At 36.3% G+C, this 22,890-nt stretch overlaps 1 protein-coding gene across 1 annotated transcript in view; it reads right to left on the reverse strand.

Annotated features, from left to right (window-relative positions):
- Window positions 1-22,188, reverse strand: part of SEMA3D (semaphorin 3D) — a gene marked incomplete at its 5' end in the record, with an annotated part of 98,923 nt that extends 76,735 nt beyond the window's left edge. Inside the window, 2 exons of the mRNA XM_084288471.1 lie at window positions 3,932-4,092; window positions 22,074-22,188. Coding sequence (XP_084144597.1) covers window positions 3,932-4,092; window positions 22,074-22,188 — 276 coding nt within the window. The remainder of the gene's footprint in view (window positions 1-3,931; window positions 4,093-22,073) is intronic.
- Between the last annotated feature and the right edge of the window lie 702 nt (window positions 22,189-22,890).

Raw genomic sequence — 22,890 nt, forward strand, 5'->3', positions numbered from 1 at the left:
TATGTATTTTCTACTGTGAAATGCCCACAGATAAAATCAGTACAAAAGGAGATTAAAGGATGGGATACATGACAGCTGCACCTGGCAATGCCAAAAAAATAGTAGCAACCACAAACTAAGGATACTCCAGGCAACAATAATTTGTGACCTAGTGCCAATACACACTGGGGCAGATGAAAACAACTTCTTCCAAAGCTGCTGTTGGGGATCTGACATGTTTATCTATTTGGCCCACATGTGGCTGTGTCTTCTAGCACTGACAGCTCCTGCAGGTTGGCAGACTTTCAAAAGCTTGTCAGGCCTTGATAGCATTCCTATTCCTGCAGAGATGGGCGGGTCACACCACAGATTGCACAGCGATAATAGTGCTGTCATATAACCCTGCTCACACTGGTAGTGAGCGCAAGTTACAGGAAGGTGCAGAATTTCTTTACAGCTATTGCATATGTGTTTGTTCAGCTGATCACGTTTTGTATTTATTATTTAGTTTCTAGTTTTTGTTTGTTTGTTTGTTTTTGAATATTAAAATAACAAAGTTTTAAGGCAAACTCACATGAAAATTCTATTGACTGAAGTCATCTTTTCAGACAGATCCCAGAGATTAGGATTCCTAAGGAATTCCTCTACAGCTTTTCATTCTCTCAAGCTAGTAAAAAATTTTGTTTTACACCACACTTCTACTTGGTTGTGACATAGTTTTTGTCTACATTTGCAATGACCTGATAAATATAGGTTGCTGCTCTTCTCTGCCTTTTCTTTATTTTACAGTGTATAAATAGCTTGCAACATCTGTCAGGCTCCTCAGAATCTTTCAAGAAAAGACTATGGCACAGATAATGCTATTTGTGCAATAAGAGCTATAGGCTGCTATTTAAGACAAGTTTAAGTTCACAGATAATTTTTTTTCATACTACAGAAAGACAATTATATCCCTTAGCTACATTTTTAGTCATCTGTATTTTTCTTATTCTCACCACTCATTCTGGAGTCTTTTTCTGTTATAATATTCTAGCTACAGTTGCTTTATAATAAGGTTTGAAAGCACTGGAAACTGGGTAGATTTTTTTGAGCTGACAGTTAAGAAGTTTTCAACCAATTACACAATAAATTGAATAAAAAATACAACGATTCAAGAAATCAGAACTCCGGAAGAACTATTGATTTATTTCATCAGGAAGAACTATACCAGGAAATAAAGCCATAACTTAATATATTTAAATTAATTTAATTAATTTAGGTAAATAATTAGGTTGCAAAAATGAAGTTATGAAATGATGTGTGTGTATACATTAGAGAAGGGAACACAATACATGCTTTAAATGTTTCTTTGAGTACTATTCAAGACATATGAACACAGAGACATATGAAGAACATATGATGACATATGTCTTCATATCGAGACATATGAACACTACAATATAATTTTGCCAAGTATTTATGTCCACAGACAGGGATTTTCTGGGAGTAAACTGTTAGGGATGCTAACTTGGTCTTTTGGTGTATCAGTAGTTACTAATACAAAAAACATATATATCTGAAACTGAGAACTTTTATTAAGTAATCTGAATCAGAAGATGCTTAATATTCTAATTAATTCAGACTACTCTTGCTCCAGGACAGGAGAGGACAAAGGACACACTTCAGCCCCTCGTAGTCCCAACTTGTGTGGTTTCCTCACACCGGGAGAGCCTGGAAGCCAGCCGCCTGGCCCCGAGCCAATGCAAACCACCGTCAGTCTAAACACAGCACAAGCTAATGCTACTTTCTGACACCTCCCTGCTACTGGAGAGTATCCTTGAGCACTGAAACCTCATCAGTGACTGAGATTTATACAAAATCAACTTCCTCCATCTCCTCTCTCCTCTCACTCACACGTTTCAACCAGCCCAGAACGGAGGAACCAAGGAGGACGTCTGTATGATATTGCCTTGTGACGTCTGTATGATATTGCCTTGTGGGCATGTACTCAACCAGGTAAGTTTATAAAGTTGTTGAATGCCCATGGAGCCCTTGGAAATCAACAAACCAGAATGCTCTGCAAGGTTTTAGTGTCACTTTTAGCTGTTTAAATACACTTTGCCTCAATGTTTTCTCTGAAAAGTTAAAGACAAGCTGAATAGTTAAATGTATTTGAAACTGCACATAATTCTTTCTTTACTCCAGATATCTTAGTGGCTATGAATTTTACTTTTTTTTTTTTTTTTTTTTTTCTCCCCAGGGTACTACAGACATTTAGGCATATTAAATAGCTTACGAAGTGCAAACTTTACTTCAAATCTAGAATCTTTGTTCTAAAACATCTATGATTGATGGCACTGCCTCATCACAAATTAATTCTCCTGGCTCAATCTGCTTTCTGCAATTCTTGGAAAGTGCAACATACATAACAATCAATGGCGATATGGCTAAAGTGAAATGTTACCAACTTGGGTGGAGGGGTGGACTATCCAGGGTGTGAATGCCTCCAGAAAGCTCTGAACTAATCAATCCCCACCGAACATAATACAAAGTGACAGCACTCAGAATCTCTCAGGAGGCAATCAGCAACCCACAGAAACAGGCGTCTGCTTTTCACACAAACACAATTTGTTTGCTACAGAAAGCCTATGCCAAAAATCAATCCATAATCTGAATCTGCAATATTAATAATGCTGTTATAACTGCAATGTCCTGAAAAGGTTTTGGTTTTTCAGCAAACTACTGAGATGGAAGATGAACATGAGGTGTTTCATAAAGCATCCTAGGGAAGAAATCTCCTGGAACAATATGAATTTGAAAGGATTAAAAAAATAAAAATAAAAAGATTTTTAAAGTGGTCTATGGAACATTGTAGAAGTTAAAATAAGATACACAACTTGATACTAGAAACACTTGTATACAACAACAGCAAGTGTTGCATTTAAGTGTGGGGCAAAATCATCTCCTGTTACACCTGTTAAGCCCTGTGCTGCCATCGTATTAATTTAGGATCGGTTACCACTTCAGAGCTGACAGCAAAATATAGTCACTTAATACCTCCTGCTGAAGCTTAAAGAATATATCAAACAGCTGAGAATTTAAATTTTCTTCAGTAAGTAGCATGTCTGGAAAAAGCAGGAAAGCTGTTTCTGTGTGTGTTTCTGTACAAGCATCTGTTTTTTATATGTAGTCGTCAATTGTGCTTACAAAAACTCTGTTTCACCATGTGCACTACAAATATTGAAGGCTATATTGCCTTTTTATTATCTGGAATTAACACATTGTCACAGGGCAAGGGCCAGTGAGTACAGTGGATCCCAGTGGAAGATTCTCATATCACTAGCAATTCCAGATATTAGTGTAAATATTAATATTAAATTGCCAGTAACATTGCCATAATTTAAACCACCCAAATTGCCTCTGCTGTGTTTAATATCAGAGTAATGTAATCCCAGTGATGCCAGAAAACAATGAATGATCTGCCTGCAGTTACCATCTTCCAAATGTTTTTATTTCAGAAGGGTGACCATGACAAAAAAAAAAAAAAAAAAAAACAAGCACTTACAGGTGCATGTTTGCCAATTTGCTGATATTTTGTTTTAATGCACTGCAGGGCTCCTACAGGTGGGTGACCTCTTCACAGAATCACAGAATTTTCTAGGTTGGAAGAGACCTCAAGGTCATCGAGTCCAACCTCCAACCTAACGCTAACAGCCCTCCACTAAACCATATCCCTAAGCTCTACAAGTCTCTTGTAGGACTTCAATCTCACAGAAGGTCAGATTCCATGAGAAATTCATTTTATTAAAGATAACCTGTATAACTATGGAAAATGAGATTAATATTAACTATTTACGTTATAAATATTAAGTCCATCACACAACAGATCAGAGTTACCCAGTGAAGAAAAAAAAATAGATAAAAAGGAACAAAATTGAATTTATGAGATGAACTCTGTGGAAAATAAACTGACCTTTTTTACATTTTTGTTTAAATCAACCAAGTTGAGCAGGAAGATGTGGTCTTTAGCCCCAATTAGCAGCCGGCCCCTCTCCTCATCTAGCAGCAGGGTTCGAAAATCAAGCCCCTCCGTAGATCCTAGGAATGGGATGCAGCTGTTTGAAAGCAGCAAGTCTGTGGGAAAATGAAGAAAATCTTTATAATCAAAATGTTTACATATGACTCATTGGTGTCTTTTATAAATATATTCAACCAGCATGGAGTATGCCAATGACATAACTTCAGTCTTCAAGCATGTCTTTCCAGGGTCATAATACAGCTCCTTTCAACCTTGGTTTTCTTTGTGGGAGAGGGAGAGAGGGGTGTTGCTACTTCCAAATTGGGTAATATTTACTTTCGCAAAGATTTTCCTGTATGAAACTTTCTTAATAAACTGCCTCTCTGACATAAAAGAATCACGTTCCTTGGCAGAAATTAGAAACAAAAAGAGCTATATCTTTACTGCATTGTAAGAAAACTAATGTGTGTTTATATTGTCATACTCATGGATACACAGGACCAAGGATCAATATTTCACCATATTTGGTGCTCAATATATAAAGCAACAACATATAAAGGCCAATGGCACAGAGAACAGCAAGGAACTGGAAACAGCTGGTAGGTGTGGCAAGCATGTAAGGATGAGAAGAACTGGGAGAAGGAGGTAACAACTGTAAGGTGTTGAATCATAGGGATGAAGGGATCATAATGATCATCTAATTTCAACCCCCTGTCATGAGCAGGGACACCTCCCACCAGATCACATTGCCCAAAGTCCCATCCAGGGGCTTTGAACTCGAACTCTTGAACCTTGAACTCTTCCAGGTATGGGGCAGCCACAGCTTCTCTGGGCAACCTGTTCCATTACCACCTGTTCCACACAGGAAGAATAATTTTTTCCTGTTATCTAGCTTTGATTTACTGTCTTTTGGTTTAAATCTATTACCCCTTGTCATATCACTCCCTGATAATGAGTATCTCACTATCTTTTCTGTATGCCCCTTTAAGTACTGTAGGGACACTTTAAGTATAGAAAGTTTGGCATAAGGTTCATTTTTTCCATTGCCTACCATTCAATTTTTGGTGGTAATACAGAAAATCTCTACAATTATATTTGCAGTTACTACAAGTTTAATTGAGAACTGAAACTTGAATCAACACCCATCACGCGTAGGTATACCAATGCATAGTATTGAAAAAAAAGGTAATAGTATTGAAAAAAAGGCAATATAGAGGCATATTAAGGGGAGCATTGAGTACTAATACCTCTAAGCTCCTGGGGTCTGTACTTTCCTTACAGAGTTGGCACCAGTTGCCGTTCCTGCACCCTTGTACTCTCTGCGGGGAAAATTAGGGCACAGCTCTGGCTATAGCTTGTTAGAACCCTTTTAAAGGCATACATTTTCAACATAACTTTTACTGTGATGTAGTAGTGGCTTTCAATCCCCTTCAAAAGGTGATTAAGAAAAAATATGCTTCTCTATGAAACTAATGAAAGAATCTATGTTTTTCCCCATTAAAAAAAAAAAAAAAAGCCATAAAGTAAAGCGCCTGAAATCTTTTGCTCACTGAAAACTTTGCAGACGTAATTTTGGATGAGGACACAAATAACATATAGAAAAGAGCACAACGACAGTATAGTCATGTTGGTCAGTCTCTAATTTGGGGAGAACAAAAGTAAACATGTGAATCAGTTCTTCCACAAGCAACCTCTCCAAGCTAAACCATTCACAAATTTTGGGACAGAAAAGTAAATCCTGTATTTAATTGAATACAAACTTAAGGATATTTCCATCTTCTTGGCACCGGATGGACAATGTATCCTTCCTGCTAAAGAGGTTAGACTTAAAGCACAAGTTACTTACATTTCCTGGTCATGATTAAAACCACAGCCAGAATTTTGCAGAGAAACTCTGGATCAAAATTAAGAGGGAAAAAAAAAAAAAAATTCCCCAAGGTCTCTTAAAAAATGTGTGATAGGCAAAGCAAAAGATGAAGTCTTGTTGATGGCTAACAGCACCATGGGAGAAATAATAATAATAATAATAATAACTTTATTCATATGACTACCTGGAACAGAATTATTACAATTATTTTTTTGGCTCTGTCACTTCTGCTTAAGCTTATGTGGTTTTGTCTGGCTCACTGCTGAATACTGTTAGGTACAGTCTTAAAACAAATTGTCTTTATTACAGCTCCTATTCCCTTAAGTGGGATTTATTTTGCAGTACTTTGAAAAAAAACTTACTTCACATTAAAAAAATAAATCAAAAATTAAACTTTATGCTGCTTTACACCAGCACCATTTTTTCTTGCCTACTTTTTGTGAAGACAAAAATGTCACTGTTGTGCAAATCGGTAACAGTTTAAAAGACCTGCTTATCAGTTGACAGCAAGATCAATGAGGAAAAAATTGTGGATAGCACAGTACTAGAAATACCTAAATCCCAACCAAAATACTACTTACAGTAGAACTGTCTGAAGAAACTGTTAGCTACCTGGCTAATAACCAGTGTCAAAAATAAACACAAATTTTAAAAAGGGAAAATAAATGCCCTCTAAATTCCAAATTTCTGAAACTTAGCTTACTCCAATAGTGTGTTTTCACCCAGAAAGAGGTAAAGATTCATTACTCCTGATACTTTCAGTGTTGTTGGGCTCTCTGTTATAGGACAGCAACCTCCAGTTACTCTTAACTTTTGTGTGATGTAAATACATCTTCATCAGACGTCACAGACTCTATAAAACTCCTCCCTTGTTTTTCCGGACTGGAAATTATTGGCACTGGATGTGATGGAGCTGTTTATTGGGAAAGGATTCTCTGACACTAATCACAGTGAAAAAGAAGATTTTAGCTCTCTCAGGCTGTTTAGATTCTTCTCAGTTGATCTCTAAAATATTGTTTACCACCTCTGCATTTCTGAGCAAATGTCTTTCTCTGCTCCACCCATGATGTAAGAGCTGGCTGCATTACTAGATTACCCAATCCACTGCATATAGCATTCCTTATTCTTATTCTGCAGTCTAAATTTAACCCCTATTCAACAACTGTCTCTAACACAGTACATAGGACTGAGGGAGAGAAAGAAATGAGGGATAACAATATCTACTAATTAGTAATTTACAGGCATTAACACAAATAAACAGGAGATATAGATGGATTTCAGAGGCTACTGTATTTCAGCAACCTAAATCATCCTCTGTTACATGACTCCTCAATCTCTTTTGAGGACAAGCTTCTAGTCCTGTCATAGTGCTGGTCTGTGTGGGATGGGTAACTAAAATGTAGAATACAAGGCAAAGTTCCTTCACATCGCCAAGTAGAAATTTGATCTGAGTAAGGATATACAATATATTTGTGCAAATGCTCGATAGCACTTGGTTTAATTGCCTCAATGAAATCCATTGGTGATGAAATCCGTTGCCCTTTGCAAGCATGTCACTTGCCAAAATATCTCAACCTGATTCTCTACATATCTAAAAGAAGAGCACCGAGACTGTTATTTCCTATTTCTTTCTTATTTGGTAGAAAGAATCTTTGCAGTGTCCATCCCAAAAGAGTTGTTGTCTATTCCTTAACACTTCTAGTATTTCTTAGTAAAGAACCACCTAGGACAGCTACAACAGGGAGGGAAAATGTTGTCTCATAGGTGAAACGCCCAAATGGGAATGAGCCCTGCCTGGTGCCTTGTACAGTGATTTATTTCACTGCGTCATAAGGAAAACATTTGTAAAATGTTCCAGATTAAAATGACAGCACTTCACACTGATTTCTTACCAACGTAAATGACAACATAAACTGCAAAGTGGTGAAGAATCAGGTTTGGACAGTTATTTACTAACTATTGAAAAAAGCTTGGAAATAAGACTCCGAACACGGCCACTGATAAGATTAAAACTAAAACATGACCTAATACAAGTTGTCAAGTAAACATTAACAGAGAATTGATTAAATTACAGCTAAATTAATCATTGTTCTCACCCGATAAAAACAAAACAACCCAGCTTTATCTGTTGAAATTGCCCATCACAGCCAAATATCTTAAATATGACCTACGATATCACACTGGAAGAATTTACCATGAAAAGCATATTTGCCCATTCATGTTCCAGAGCATATATTCTGCTTAAAGAAAGCTGTTGATTTAAATCATTGAAGCCTGTCTAGTATAGAAATAGTTTTCTTGCAGTGCACAGAAACAAAGTTAGTTACAGGTATGGTCTTTTATAAGTGCACATTCACCATTCAGTTTATAGTGTGTATATACTGTTTTACTGAAAATTAAACACTTTTTTCTTCACAGACTCCAGTCTGGCCATTAAATTAATGTACAGCAAACTCCCTAACTGGGTTAATATTTCACTGCTGAGTGGCAGAAGATAGATTAGTAACTATTTTTTAGTCATTTAGGAAACTGTTTCAGAGGTCTCAGCTCACAACAGCTTGATCATTGCTTACTTAAACAATATATGGCATCAGAGCCACTGTGTAAAATTTCTGATGAAAAAAATGTCATTGCATTCTGGTAATATGTATTTACATTTACACAACATATTTAGACTTCTTAACCTTAGCTCATGTATTTGGTGACGGTACTGTTGTTCCTCACCCCAGCATGGTGTAAGAACAGAGCGATCTGGAAATAGTTCATGAAGATTCAGAATTGCCTTTGTGGCCAGGCTTTTGTGTGTAATGATGGACAATGCCTAAACTGGCAGAAAGGGATCTCCTCAACCTGTTTCAAAACAGCTGCATCTAATGACATCCTTAAAAGATCCTGAATTTGAACACTACATATGTATAATTTGGTAATTTTCACAGTCGAAAGGCAAGCATCATGTCATTTTACTCTAGATGTGAGCAAGTTCCTTCACATGCTGGGAAATATCCATGACAATTCACATTTTTATTGCGTGAATCCTCAACTAAATTATTGGGGTAAAGAAGTGTCAAAATAGCATAAATACAGCAAATTACTTAATTCCTGAAGTATTCTGAGTTCAAACATACAATTAACCCCAGATGTATTTGTATGAATAGTTCCCATCTATGAATCTCTACTAATTATTGCAAGAAGTAAGCTATATTTTGTTTAATTGCAGCTCAACATGGACACAGATTTGTTGTGCATGCCATGTGGCTTATTGCTATACAATGGATTTTATTTGGCCTTGAGGAAAATGTCATATTCATGGTACAGCAGGGCTTTTTCAAATGGATATGGATCACTGGGAGCAGAGAAAACACAATTTTTTGTTGGCACAACATAATGTAAAAATCTTGATTCTGTTTCTAGGTAGGCCCCAAACTACCTCATATTCTACTACATAGTTTGGGATTAGGCACTTACGTTCCTCTTTCAAGACTGCGTTGATCTACAGGAATGTATTAGAGCCTCAGGAGGTGACACTGGAAAGAGAACTTTTTCAAAGATTGCTCAAAAATTCAAGAATGTTTTGCTGCAGTCATTAAAGCATTTCAGGGCACTTTCCATGTCAAATTGCAGGCACTTCTAGCAATAAGTAAGAGTAAAATGTCCCAAATGCCTATTTGGAAACAGTTATTGACATATGTCAAATGTCAACATTTTACAACACAGAGAAAACATAAGTAGCTCCTTCATGCACAATGTTTCTCAAATCATCATTACAGTCAATAGTATCTAAGCAATAGATCACTCCGTGCAGTCCTGTCAAGATACTTTTGTATCTTTCATCAGGAAAGGAAGATCATCTTATTTTCCAGTATGCTTTATAAGGGCTACTGCTCCCATAAAAAAAAAAAATACATTTATTTATGTGTATGTCTGTATATATATGTAAACTATATTAAATTCTGGTGTGATGTGGGACCTGATTCTCTTTCATATTAGTAGAGCTCACTTGCAAGGAGGTGCTTCTGCAAGATCAGAGTCAAGACTACTAAAGAACATTCAGTCCATTTACTTCATAGCCTGTGGTATAATCAACATACAGTGCTGTCTTTGTCTGGCTCTGTGTATTTTAAGTCTGCAAAAATGGTAATCCAGTAAAACAAAATAGGTAAGTGCTAACCACCAAAAATACACTCAGTTAAAGCACAAGCTAAACAATTGTCAGTTATGTTTATGGAAGTGTATTTTAGTAACTGCAAATAAATTTGACTAGAGAAACAGCTGCACAAATAACTTGTAAAGTGTTATTATTGCAGAGGTGATTAAAAGCTGTCTTGTGACTTCATGTAGTTGGTGCACAAAATTCAAAGGCTCAATTCACAACCTTCAAAGAGCCAAACAAAATAATTAACTTTTTAGACAGCACAACTGAAAATGCATCTGAGTGAAACATTTGTTTTGTTTTGTTTTGTTTTTGTGTAAAAAATCTGAGGCCATGGATTAGTAAGGTTCCTTTTTTCTAAGTAGTTTATCTTTCTTGAAAAGTTGCCAAGGAAAGCAAACTCACTGTTATTGCCAAGATAAAATTAAATCCTCCTTTTTTATTTTTATTTTTATTTTTTCTCTCCTTTTAAATACCATGGATGTTAAAAGAATAAGCATTACAGACGTAATTCAATATAAATGACTGGCAAGCATATGAGAATTGGTACTGTGTAGGTAATTGTTGGCTTCTCATCACACATACCTTTCCACTAGGAATGCCTAGCACACAGATGGACTTAAAGGACAACAAAGCTCCTCTCTAAGTGAAAGGTAGACTATGCAAAAAAAAAAAAAAAAAAAAAAAAAAAAAAAATCACCTCAATTTCCTCTTTTTCAATTGTTTCAGTTGTCAGGGCTTCACTTACCTATTTTTCATTTATCTCTTACAGATTCTCAGCCTGACTGTCAGTCTCACACATAATGGGTAAATCATCTGAGTTATGTGAATTAAATGTGCTTTCTTCTGCTGCAATCTTGTTTAATCTTGTTTTTATTTTATTCAAAGTATCCCAATGGTAAGGGGATGTAGTTCTCTAAGAACATACAATTTCTGCTTATATCTAGCACAGTAAAGCTTTAGACCATTGCTGAAGCTGGAGATTAGGATTTTTCTTGACCTTACAGAAAAGGAATTGTTAACTTGACTGGAGACCAAACTCAATCTTTTTTTTTTTTTTTTTTTTTTAATTATCTTTTAGTCCTGAGCATCAAGCAGCTGAAACAAAACCTTTCATCTAGTCTGAGGGAGCAACCCATCAGCTCACCTATTCTTAAAGCCATTGCAAAATTCCCCATTAATAAAGCCACAATAGCAAACAACTCCAGGTTCAACTCCAAATTCATTGAACCTGGAGAAAAAAATTAATTAAAAAAAAAAAAACAAACACACACCTTCAGCTGAATACTGTTGGTCTACTCATTAGAATTTCAGGTTTTGCCCTGGTTAACCCTTTCTCAGCCTCATGTATACTCCAATCTATGAGACAATATAAAAGCAAATATACAGAAAGCAAAAGATCAGTGATAAGCTTCAGCTGGAAATAATGGTAATTAAAATCCTTGACTGGCTTATTTAAAGAGACTTGACTCATTGTTTGTGAAATAGTTTTACTGCTTCAATTGGCCTATCATCTCATATCACAAACTTTCCACCTACCTTTAAGTGCATAATCATATGATGTGTAATTAGAAAGTGTGGAGATTAGTCCACACTGTGAGAAATGTGCAACACATACAAAGTGCACTGACAGCACCTTGTAGATGTCTATCATCAAAATCATACTGGGGTCTGGAACTTGTATTAACTTGCATGAATGAACACATCTCAGTCTGCAGCAGTGGACTCATTCTTTCTTGCTTGGCTGGAGATGTGTATTGCACTTTGCAAGTATGTCCAGATGTTAAAAATATTATGCATATTTAACACTTTAAGACACATTGCTCTTTTGTCAAAGCATGGTACACAAAATTATATTTATTATATTTTATTTATTTATCTCCTCAGTGTATATAAATATCTGAGGGGTGGGGAATAGAAGGATGTAGCCAACCCCTTCTCAGTGGTTTGTGGGGATAGGACAAGGGGCAACGGCTGCAAGTTAGAGCACAGGACTGCACTGACATGCGAAAGAACTTCTTCACAGCGAGGGTGATGGAGCATTGAAACAGGCTGCCTAGGGAGGTTGTGGAGTCTCCTTCTCTGGAGATATTCAAGGCCTGTCTGGACGCCTACCTGGGCAGCCTGCTCTGAGGAACCTGCTTTGGCAGAGGGTTTGGACCCGATCATCTTTCGAGGTCCCTTTCAACCCCTACAATTCTGTGATTCTGTGATATTCAGTGTTACCTGTTTGTTGCTTTTTGTTTGTTTGTTTGTTTGTTTTTTAAATGACTGTTTATAAAATACCAACCTTTCAATTTTATTTTTTTTTATTTTTTTTTTTTTGACTGATATGAGGGCTGAAGTATTTTGAAGCACCTGGGGCTGCAATTTTCACATAACTGTTTCTTTGGAGAAACTTCTGAGAACATAGCATTATCTGAAGATGCACACAGCACCTTACAGAAAGACTTCTATAGCCTATATATCCATGGGCAGATAAAACAGCAGGTTGTGCTGTTTCTTATACCTATATTATCTAGTATCAGTTGTACAGAACTGGACACAGGTTTAAATCTTTACTCAATTTTTGCTCTGTAGGAGAAATGTCATCCTTAAGAGGTAAAAGAATTGGATTTTGTTTCATACTTGAAGCAAATGAGAATTGTGTTGTGGATTTCACTCTCCAGGAATTGAAATTGCAAGGATTTTTCTCATGTAAACCTAAGGTCTAATTGGCCACAGAAGTCTGGATTTGCCTCAGCAGCTGGTCTGACACCACAGATAGGTGCTGACAAGTGTTTGGGGGAGCCTGCCTTTTTTTGCTAAGACCTGAGTTCTCAGGCTGCTAATCTGATGCCAGAATTTGCCTTGTTGAGCCTATATCTGTTGAATATGAAATATACTGTTTTTCAAAAGGTCACATGTATTAAGAATACTTTTTTTTCACTGAGTTCAAGTCTATTTGCCAGCTTCCTTAATGAGAGTAATGTTCATAACAAAGCATTCAAGGCCTTCATGCTAAAGACGAGAGACCTTGAACTGCAGAGGCATGAACAACTCAGTTGTAATAAAAGTGTCAGATGGCATGGGACTGGAAAACATGTTAATATTGATACTAACAGGCTTAGGAGAGATATGGAGTAGCATGAGCTATTCCTGAAGTAGGTGACTTGACAGCGCAAAGGAGAGTTCCTGCCAACCAGAGTTATTTGCTCAGTTACTTCATTAGTGCCTCTTTTCAAAACTTAAAAGAACAGTTCATAGACAGGGAAGAAAAAAAAAAATTAAAAAAAAACAGTGTTTTGTTTTATTTTGTTTATTTGGTTTTTGCCTGTAATTTCTATTATTGAAACCTATTTGCAATTTCCCTACTAGCATTATCATATACCAGTTGTAACCAGTGTCTGTGTGCAACACAGATTTTTATGGAAACATTGAATAACTCTATGTCCCAACCTCCCCTATCCTCTACACGCTCCACACAGACACACACCCTGCTTTCACTTTGATCATGACTTGGAGTCAGACCTTCAGTTTAACCACTGTAACCTGCAATAATTTTATCAGCTGAGGATCTAGCTCTGAGTGTATAGCAAGAAGTCATGTGGGCTATTCTTCTCTCTGACTCCAAACATTGGACCAGAGCCCTGAGAAGCTGTATGGTCAGGCTGTAAAGCTAAATAAGATGTAAAATCCTAAATACTAACAGATTCTTGCCAAAGGAGCTCATGAGAGCTGGAACTAGTGCAAGAGAAAGGGCAGGTCCATGCATCTGGGAGCAGGCAAAAAGGGAGAGAAGTGTAGGGAGGGAGACGTCCTCCTTCCAGAAGTAGCATGGTGTTATGTTGTCTCAGCTGCCATGAAGCCTTAAGAGAGCCTATAAGATCTCTTAAGTAATGATGGTCCTTCAACATGCTTCCCACAGTCCCTCCGAAGGTAAACAAAATTCCACATCACTCACTTTGAAAAGCTTTTCTGTTTTCTCCACTCCACCAAAACATATTCAGTTGGATGTGGAGGCTGAAGAGATACAGTGAGGAGGTGGAACCAGGTCTGTGAAACAGCAACCAGCTGACCAGTGTGAATCCATGAGCAGAGCATAAACTTTGGCAGGGCTCAGTGGAAGAGGTGTGTTCTCAGGAAGGGAGGAGAAGGGCAGGGACCTCTGTGAGCAGATTTACCTGCCAGTGGGATAGACACTTCCTCTGTTGGCACAAAACCTGTTTTTAGAGGTTTCTGCTTGCTCTTCCCACATGTGACTGCTTGTTCCTGTACCACAGGGGGTTCCCATTCTGACATAAGCCAGATTTTTATTTTTATTTTTATTTTTATTTTTATTCTTATTCTTATTCTTATTCTTATTCTTATTCTTATTCTTATTTTTTATTTTTATTTTTATTTATTTATTTGTTTTTATTTTTATTTTATTTTTATTTTTATTTTCTCATGTTCTGAATGAGAAAAGAGAATATTTATAAATGACGGTTGGGGCATTAATATTTTAGCTTTTCCATTATGACTGGTTGATGTCTCAAGGCAAAATTAATGTCCTTGTTCTAAATTGCTAGACATGCAAAGAAATGCAATTGCTGCAGGGAAGCACTGTATAAGTCACGTAGTCATCATCCGTGGTAACTGCACAGGATGGATATTCTTTAAAACAAATGTGGTTTAAATGTAGAAAATTATTGTTTTCAGGAAATTTAAGATATTTAGGAAAACATTTTTTTTTCCATTTTTCCAGATACATTTTATTTGATTAAAAAGCAAGTGTAACACAGTAATTCAATTAGCTAATGCAGAGGTAAACTTTTAAAATAGTTTTGTACTAGCCTTAGGAAAGAACCACTTCCAGAAATGAAAATAAAAACAAATCACATTAAAATAGCTTGGCCTTGCATAATACTCACACTTGGCTAAATGTAGCATAATTATCAGGGTTTTTTTTGTTTTTTTTTTTTTTTCTGATACTGACAGGAATTAACCTCTTATTAAACCATTAAAATGAGAGGTCACTGAATATCTACATTAATTCCTTTACATGTCAGTTATTTGTGCTGGACTTGTGCTTAACAGCCTCTGTCAGATTCAGAGTCCCACATGCAGAAATACAGGTGGACCCAATATCTGTCTTATAGGCTTCTTAGGCAATGTTGAGACAGGTATCAGATATGTGTGTCTGCACAGGCTAACCATGTGCGCTTTCCAATTGTTTCTTGTAAGTTGTTAGTATATAGGCATGAGGTATCATTAAATATTAGAATGTCAGAGGTTTTAGTTTTGTTTTTTATTATTATTATTATTATTATTATTATTTACAGTTATTTCTTTTTCTGGCAGCAATGGATGTCACATAGACAGCAGTTGCATTACATATTATTTAGAAATCTTTTTTCAAAACAATCCAGATTGCATGTATGACGCAGGGGGATCTTTAAAGTCTTTTCAAAGCTGCAAGTTAAGTTGAACATAAAACTTTGGTGTCTTCAGTAATATTTTAACCATGAAACCCTATGGTACAACATGACATACTTCTCCAGGACGGCCAGGATATGGATCACAAAGTAGAATGCCATATCTGGAGCCCTGTGTTCAGCTCTGTGTCCCCAGCACAAGAATGGTATGGACCTGCTGGAGAGAGTCCAGAGGAGGGCCACAAGGATTATCAAAGGGCTGGAGCACTTAGTTAGTAAGTCAGGCTGAAGTCAGGCTGAGGGAGTTGGGGTTATTCAGCCTGGAGAAGACACTTCAAGAGACACCTCATAGGTTCCAGTACCTAAAGAGAGCTACAGGAAAGCTGAGGAGGGACTCTTTGCATGTAGTGATAGCACAAGGGGTAATAAACTGAAAGAGGGTAGATTTAGATCAGGTATTAGAAAGACATTTTTTACTCAGAGGGTGGTGAGGCACTGTTACAAGTTGCCCAGAGAAGCTGTGGTTGGCCTATCTCTGGAAACGGTCAAGGCCAGGTTGGATGGGGCTTTGGGCAACTTGGTCTGGTGGGAGGTGTCCCTGTCCACAGCAGGGGTGTTGGAATTAGATAGTCCTTTCTCAAGGTCCTTTCCAACCAAAACCATTCTGTGATTCTATGATTTTATGACTACGATTCTATGATAGTGCTCCAGTGTGATACACAAAAATTTGTGTCTGTCTCTTTCTGCTGTTTCTTTGTGTATTTATCTTCAAATGACTTTGACTTCAGAACAGATATCCTCTTAAACCCTCAGCCCTTGTTTGAAGAACTCATCTATATATGGAACAGCAGAAATGGGGAGGGAGGAAAAGGAAATAGGATGTGCCTTGAGGACCTGTGCTGCAACCACAGATGTCCACTGCTAGACACACACTGACGTCAAGAGGATCATGCCCTCAAATTAGTGCATAGAAAGAGAGCAGGGCTGGGATCTTCAAAGCTAAAAATTGGTTATGTTTTACAACTGTCTTTAGTAAAAGTGCAACTAGAGAAATATTGTTTACAGGACCCTCTTCAAAGTTGACACAATCGATCATTTATAATCACTACATTTTTGTTCTAAGGAACCAATTTTCAGTGTTGTCTCATCCTCCTTTTTACAAGGCACTAGTCATTCTTCCCAAAGTCTTATTCTTTTGTTTTTCTCTCATCTACTGAGATTCAATCAAGTGAACATTCAACAGAATAGTTTGGTATTTGTGAACACAATTCTTTTTTCATCCAATTGAGGCCCTTTTGTGATCATGAAAAAAGAAAACTGTTGTGAGTTACAGGCTGTTTACACTGTTAAGAGGTTGATACGGGTCAGTTCTCTAAGGTTATTCTTAGTTCAACTGCTATGTAAACTGTTGATGTCACTGACTGGAGGCTGTTCTCCAGGACATTATATATGTGATAATTATATGACAGAAAATGCAACATATAGTTGGATCTGACATCCAAGTTCACTAGTTTAAAATGGGAAAAAATGCAAGAAGGTTGTTCGTTTTCCTGTTACTAAAACATCATCAACCCCTTTAAGTTTATACTTAGTGTACAGTATGTGCGAGACTCTTAAATCACATGGACAGCAATGCCCATCTGCCTCCAACATAGGGTACATTTAAGTCTCAATATTCACTGCCTCCATAAAGGATTTTTGGGACAAATCAGGCAAAATCTATTTCATGACTAAACAATCATCTGACACTGAGATCTTAACTCTCATATACAGATCTCACATTACGCTATAATCTTAGACATTTTTCCCAACAAATAAAAAAATCATTAAAAATGAAGTAAATATCAAGTAAAATAAGTGATTTGAGAAAACCAGCACTTCCTCACTGGGCAGATTTTTCTTGATCTTCACAGGCATTCAGAATTACAGCTGCTAATATTACCAGAAAAGCATGATTTTACTGATCTTCCTTCCTCTTCCGGTGGAGCAAGCACAGCTGCAGAAATGGAAGCTAATTTCTAGGCATAACAAATTTACCACGTTCCAGCCATTCATAGTTGTGCAACACCCACTTCTTAGTACTGTGATTACTGCAATGTCACAGACAGTTTAAATGAGGCTCACAGAGCTATACGATTGAAACTGTATGCGTAATTAAATGATGCATGCCATGGAAATAAGCTGGCTTACTAAAACAGAAAAAAAAAAAAAAAAACCTGTTCTTGATGCAACAGTGAACTATCTCTTTAGTTATACAATGAAACACATTTAAAGCAAAAATAATTTAGAAAATAGGACACATGACTTTGTAAATTAATATATTCAAAGGCTCATTTTTTGAATATTAAGGAAATATTCCTTATACAGTCAATTTTTCAAAATTGAAATACAGTGCTAATACAGTCAATTTTTCAAAAGAATTCCTGGCACCAGGAAGTAATCCTCTGCTTTTCTTTTTCCTATATCATATGAATGGATCACTCCTAAAAAAAATGTATATGAAAAAATTCATGAAGCTAGACATTTCTGAAACATGGCTAATTTCTATGTTGAGCTGTTGATTTAGCATTGTCATCCTTAAACAGAGAAGACAGAATTGCATATTGTTAACTTGCTCAGGTAAGATGGAAAAAGCAAGGTGTGGATATTAGATCCTGCTTCAAATTATGTCAATGGCAAACCTTGTGTCATAATTTTAGTGGGAATGAGATGCATTCAATAATAATAAGAAAAAGTCATCTGAGAATAATGTTCCTATTTATTAGATTTAAATTACTACCATAGCTATTATAAGTGCATAGCTATTATAATTTATATTATAAATTCTGTTTTAAAAACCCAAGGTTGTCTTCAGTCTTGCCTTTCCTTGTGTGCTATGTAGAAATGTAGGAGTCTGATCCCCTGACCATTCATATCAGCACTGGTCACAGCAAGTATGTCTTTGTCTTGGTACATGGCCACATTTTCTCTGTGTGATACATGTAAATATGGGTATATCACTGGTGATGATGTCCAGAGTGGGGTATGTTCCCCAAACAGCAAAACAGGGTGCACATTTTTGTAATACAAATGTATTCTTTGAGTGTCCAGACTACTCATAAAGTCTTGAACATGTTTTTTATGTACGAATTATAACACAGGAACTTTCCTTCCTCGGTAACAGAACTGGTGTCCTGTGAACGGTAGTATGGAATGAGATTAATATATGATAATTTTCTTCATTTGCTGTAGAAGTTGAAATAAGGATGTTAAATGGGGTAGTCAACAGCAAAGATGTGTTGCTTGGGGAAGCTGAATGTCACTTCTGTGCTTGACTATTTCTGCAGTTTGTATGATGGTCATAGGTTATCTCCAGCTACATCAGAATGAATGAATCTGAATACACACCTTTGCTCTGAGAATTAATGTAGTATATTTAAAGATTTAAAATATGGAGTATTGCTCAAAAATCAGGCCCCAGTAGTAATCTTTTGGTAGACAGTTTGTTTACCTTGTCCTAATTTTACAAGCATAACATAATAATAAGAATGACAGATAATCTTGTAAAAAACATCTAGGAAATAAATTAATTAAGGACTATGTACTGAGAGGTATTGTGGAGAATAGTAATAATTTCTGGGTTATGAACAGCATGCACCAATATCTAATAGCTAAATGTAAGTCATAAAAAAGAAATACTGAAGAATTATTCAATTAATTAATCAGGAAAAAAAATGGAAATATAAGATGAGGTATGTAATTAAAGATCGTAGCATATTATATCAACATAGGTGTAGAATATATTCTTAATTTTACACCTCTAGAAAAAAAGATATTTTAATTGACATGAGTGGTTTTATATATGTGGTTTTACGGGTGTATGATTTTTTGAATTTTTATTTTTAGAACTGGGGCAAAGAATAAAGGAAATCTACCGTATGGCATCATGTTGGTACCCCTGTGATTCACTGCAATATCTGCATCTTAACTTTTACAGCCCAGACTTCTGCCCCTTAAAGTACCTCATTTTTAATTGCCGTCTGAACACAGAAGACATGTGACAAACAGAGTTTTATTGGAGTGCTCTTGTGGTTGTAGACACTTCCTTAGCTACCCCACCCTGCTTCTTCTTCCTCTATCCACCACCGGCTTCTTTCTTTCTCTCTCATTTTTCTCCTTTTCCATATTTCTTCAATACAGCTACTTCTTCTTCCTCTCTTCCTGTCTCCTACCTTTCTTCATCCTCAGCATGTATGTAATACTTTGCACGCTCTTTCTTATCCTTGCTCTTAGGGAATGGGAAGAAGCAGTTTCCTAGCCCTCGGCTGAGGTGTGTGCTACTACACTGCAGCAGCTACAGCTGTGAGACAAAGTAACTGCAGGGGAAAGTTCTGCTCACTTCCAGCTGTACTGCCTTAGCATATGCTCAGCCATTCCGAGAAGATGGAGCTGTGCCATCCCCTAAACAGTTTGCATTTGGAAGAGGATGAAACCTTCCCTTGAAAGACAACATTTTTAGCAGTGAAATGAACACACAAGTGTGATCAGGTCTTCAGAGCTGCCTGAGTGGCCAAGTTTGGTCAGTTTTCCATAAAGACGGAAAAAGGCTTCATATTATCCTCATGATATTCAAACTCCAAAGAATGGAGGTGCCAGGACTTGTCAATGACATGACTCTACCAATTTTATGAGAATTGGCAAGACAGTTCATTTCTCTTACAACTTATGCACAGAAACCTTGAAGTTATTTTGGCTGGAATGCTTGGGGGGAAAAAAAAACAAAACAAAAAAAAAAAAACAGAAGTTCAGAAAAAGAAAAGTAAGTTTAGTTCTGACAACTATATTAAATAGTCATAACATCTGACACACTGTTGTCAACAACAAAATCTTGATTTTGTTATGACATACTAGCTGGATCATTTACAACGCAAAGTCCATCACCCATTGACAAGCAAGCTCCAAGAAAAAAATCAGAATTGTTCTTTAAAACCCAGACACGTGGCTGCAGGGTGGTTATTTGACAAAAAAAAAAAAAAAAAAATCATCTGTGGATTAAACATGCCTGATCTTGGTTGTTTTTGAAGTGGATGGCCACACTAGAACTTTTCTTATCATGGCTTAGAAAGACATCCAATGTTTCTGGGAATCAAATGCAGTATCTTAATATATATATATATGTATATGTACATGAACAATTCATTTGTTTTCCTTCTGGGTAAGAGAAGTGGCATTTTGCTTCAGAAAGAATAAAAGCTCCATGTTTTCCTTTACTTGTTCTCCATATATTATTCAGAAGTATAATATCAAATGAATAAAACGGATGAGATTTTTGTTGTTGTTGTTTTGTTTTTTAAGACTCTTTTCCCTCTTTCTTATTTTAATACTTCCAAAAGAAGTGTGAAAAGAAACAAACAAAAAGCAGTAACTTATTTTCTTGTACATTATGGAAGAACAAAAATTACCACCTCCACCCCCCTCCCCCCCCCAAAAAAAAAAAAAAAAAAAAAAAAAAAAAATCTGATAATTCTCTCTCCTTTGATTTTTCAGTTACATTGCAGCTCTCCAAATTAAGATTTATATGCTGGTTTGTATATGTTGTTGTTTTTTTCCCCCTAGAGGGATAAAGGTGGATAAGTTTGGATAGGAAACTGTAACCCTCAAGCCAAACTGAAAGGTTTATAAAGTTGCTAATAAAAGTTTGGGTCAGGGCCTAAATATCAATCATCCGTTCATTATCTTTTTGAACGAGCTCAGGCATTTTCCCAACCACTCCCAGCAGGTCTCTGCCACTATTTCAAACTAAGATTGCAGTGATTTTTTTTTTTCCCTGTGTTGACCTCAATAATTTTTCTCTCCCTTTCTCCTTACCTGCCAAATGCATCCATCAGGATTTTGCTAAAGGCTATCTGCTTTTGAAGTCAAGAGGAATTCACTAATCATGAGTGTCAAATCCACAATAAATGCCATCGCCATATGGTATATGCTGCTATTGGGAATTATCTCCAAAAGGCCTAGCTGTGAAAAGTCTGGCTATGTGTTAGGGATTTTTTACTGCTAATGTTCATAACTCATGTCAGGTCTTTCAGTCTCTGTATTCATTGGCTTAAGTGAGTGAAACTGTTTCCTGAATTTATAAAAATGTTGTCAAGATCTCTTGATCTCTCTTCCTCTGTCTCTCTTGCAAACACATTCAAACACAGATATACACAGTGGAATTCCATACACACTGGTATACACATCTAGCAAAAGAGAAGCCTGTAAATAAATAATATTTCATTCTATTTACTCAATAAATTCCTGTGAGTGTTAGAGCTCATGATAAACATATCATAACCACTGATGAAGGCTTTACAGCCTCCTGTCCTGTCAGACGATCCCGAGTGTGATTCTGAAATGCATACAAAAACCAGTGTTTGAAAAACTGAGAGCAAATTGAGCTCCCATAAGCACAGGGTGATGACATAACTGAAAAATAACAATCTGGTGAGCATTTGCTTTAGCTAAAGGAGACAATATCAAAGTGATATATCTCTGTATCTTGTGAAAACTGTTCAAGTTTACTGTACAATCAAAGCAACAAGAAATCCATTTTCTACGGAACATGGGCATTAAATAATTTTTTAACTATATATTTAAACCCTTCAACCTTCTCAACCTCCTCAACAAGAAATACACATAAGTAAGATTACACATAAGTTAAGTTACCTTTATAGGAAAGCTTGAGTCTTGGTATAGTTTGCTTTGATGTTCCAGTGACTGGAAGAAGCAGCATCGCTAAAGATAACAGGCAGCAGGCATTCGGTACCTGAGAAGTTCTCATTCTGCTCTCTTCTTCTGTATCTTTTGCAGTATGGTGAAATACCTCCCTGCTATTTCAAACAATCCAAATTTAATCTGAAATCAAAAAGGAAACATCTGTAGATCTTTTGCATTATCATATAAATAATATTTCTGAAAGCAAGCCAGACCTATCTTTAAAGAGTAGCTAATTTAACACATTTGTTACAAAAGTTTGCTTTTTGTTTTGTTTTGTTTAGTATAAATCTAAATGTTGTATATCTGTTTCTTTAATACTACACTTACTTTAGGGATGAAAAAATATTTAAACTTTTCAAATACCAATGTCTAGCATAACTAAAGTCTGAGCACAAATTAAATTAATGTAATATCCATAAAAACATCATTTGTCACTCAAAAATATTAATGTATCTCATTATCTCATACAGTTCCATTAGATTTCTTAAAAGTTTTATAACTCACTCTTTATCTCAGTACAACAGCTATTGTATGTTTATGGTATGACTAGAATAAGCTGTAATATCTGAGATACCATGAGTGAACAAGTTGAGTTAACAGTGAGTACATACCCATCATAAACTTTCATAAATAAACTAAGAAAATTGGATACAGCAAGCTGTTGTGTTTAGTTTTAATAGAGAAAAAAGTCAACACAGATGATGGACTTCAATGTGCTTTGCAGTAAGATATTTTCAGTGGAATAACTGCCTCAATTCATCCACCA

The sequence above is a fragment of the Netta rufina genome (genome assembly GCF_964035555.1).
Source record: "Netta rufina genome assembly, chromosome: 1".
NCBI lineage: Eukaryota > Metazoa > Chordata > Aves > Anseriformes > Anatidae > Netta > Netta rufina.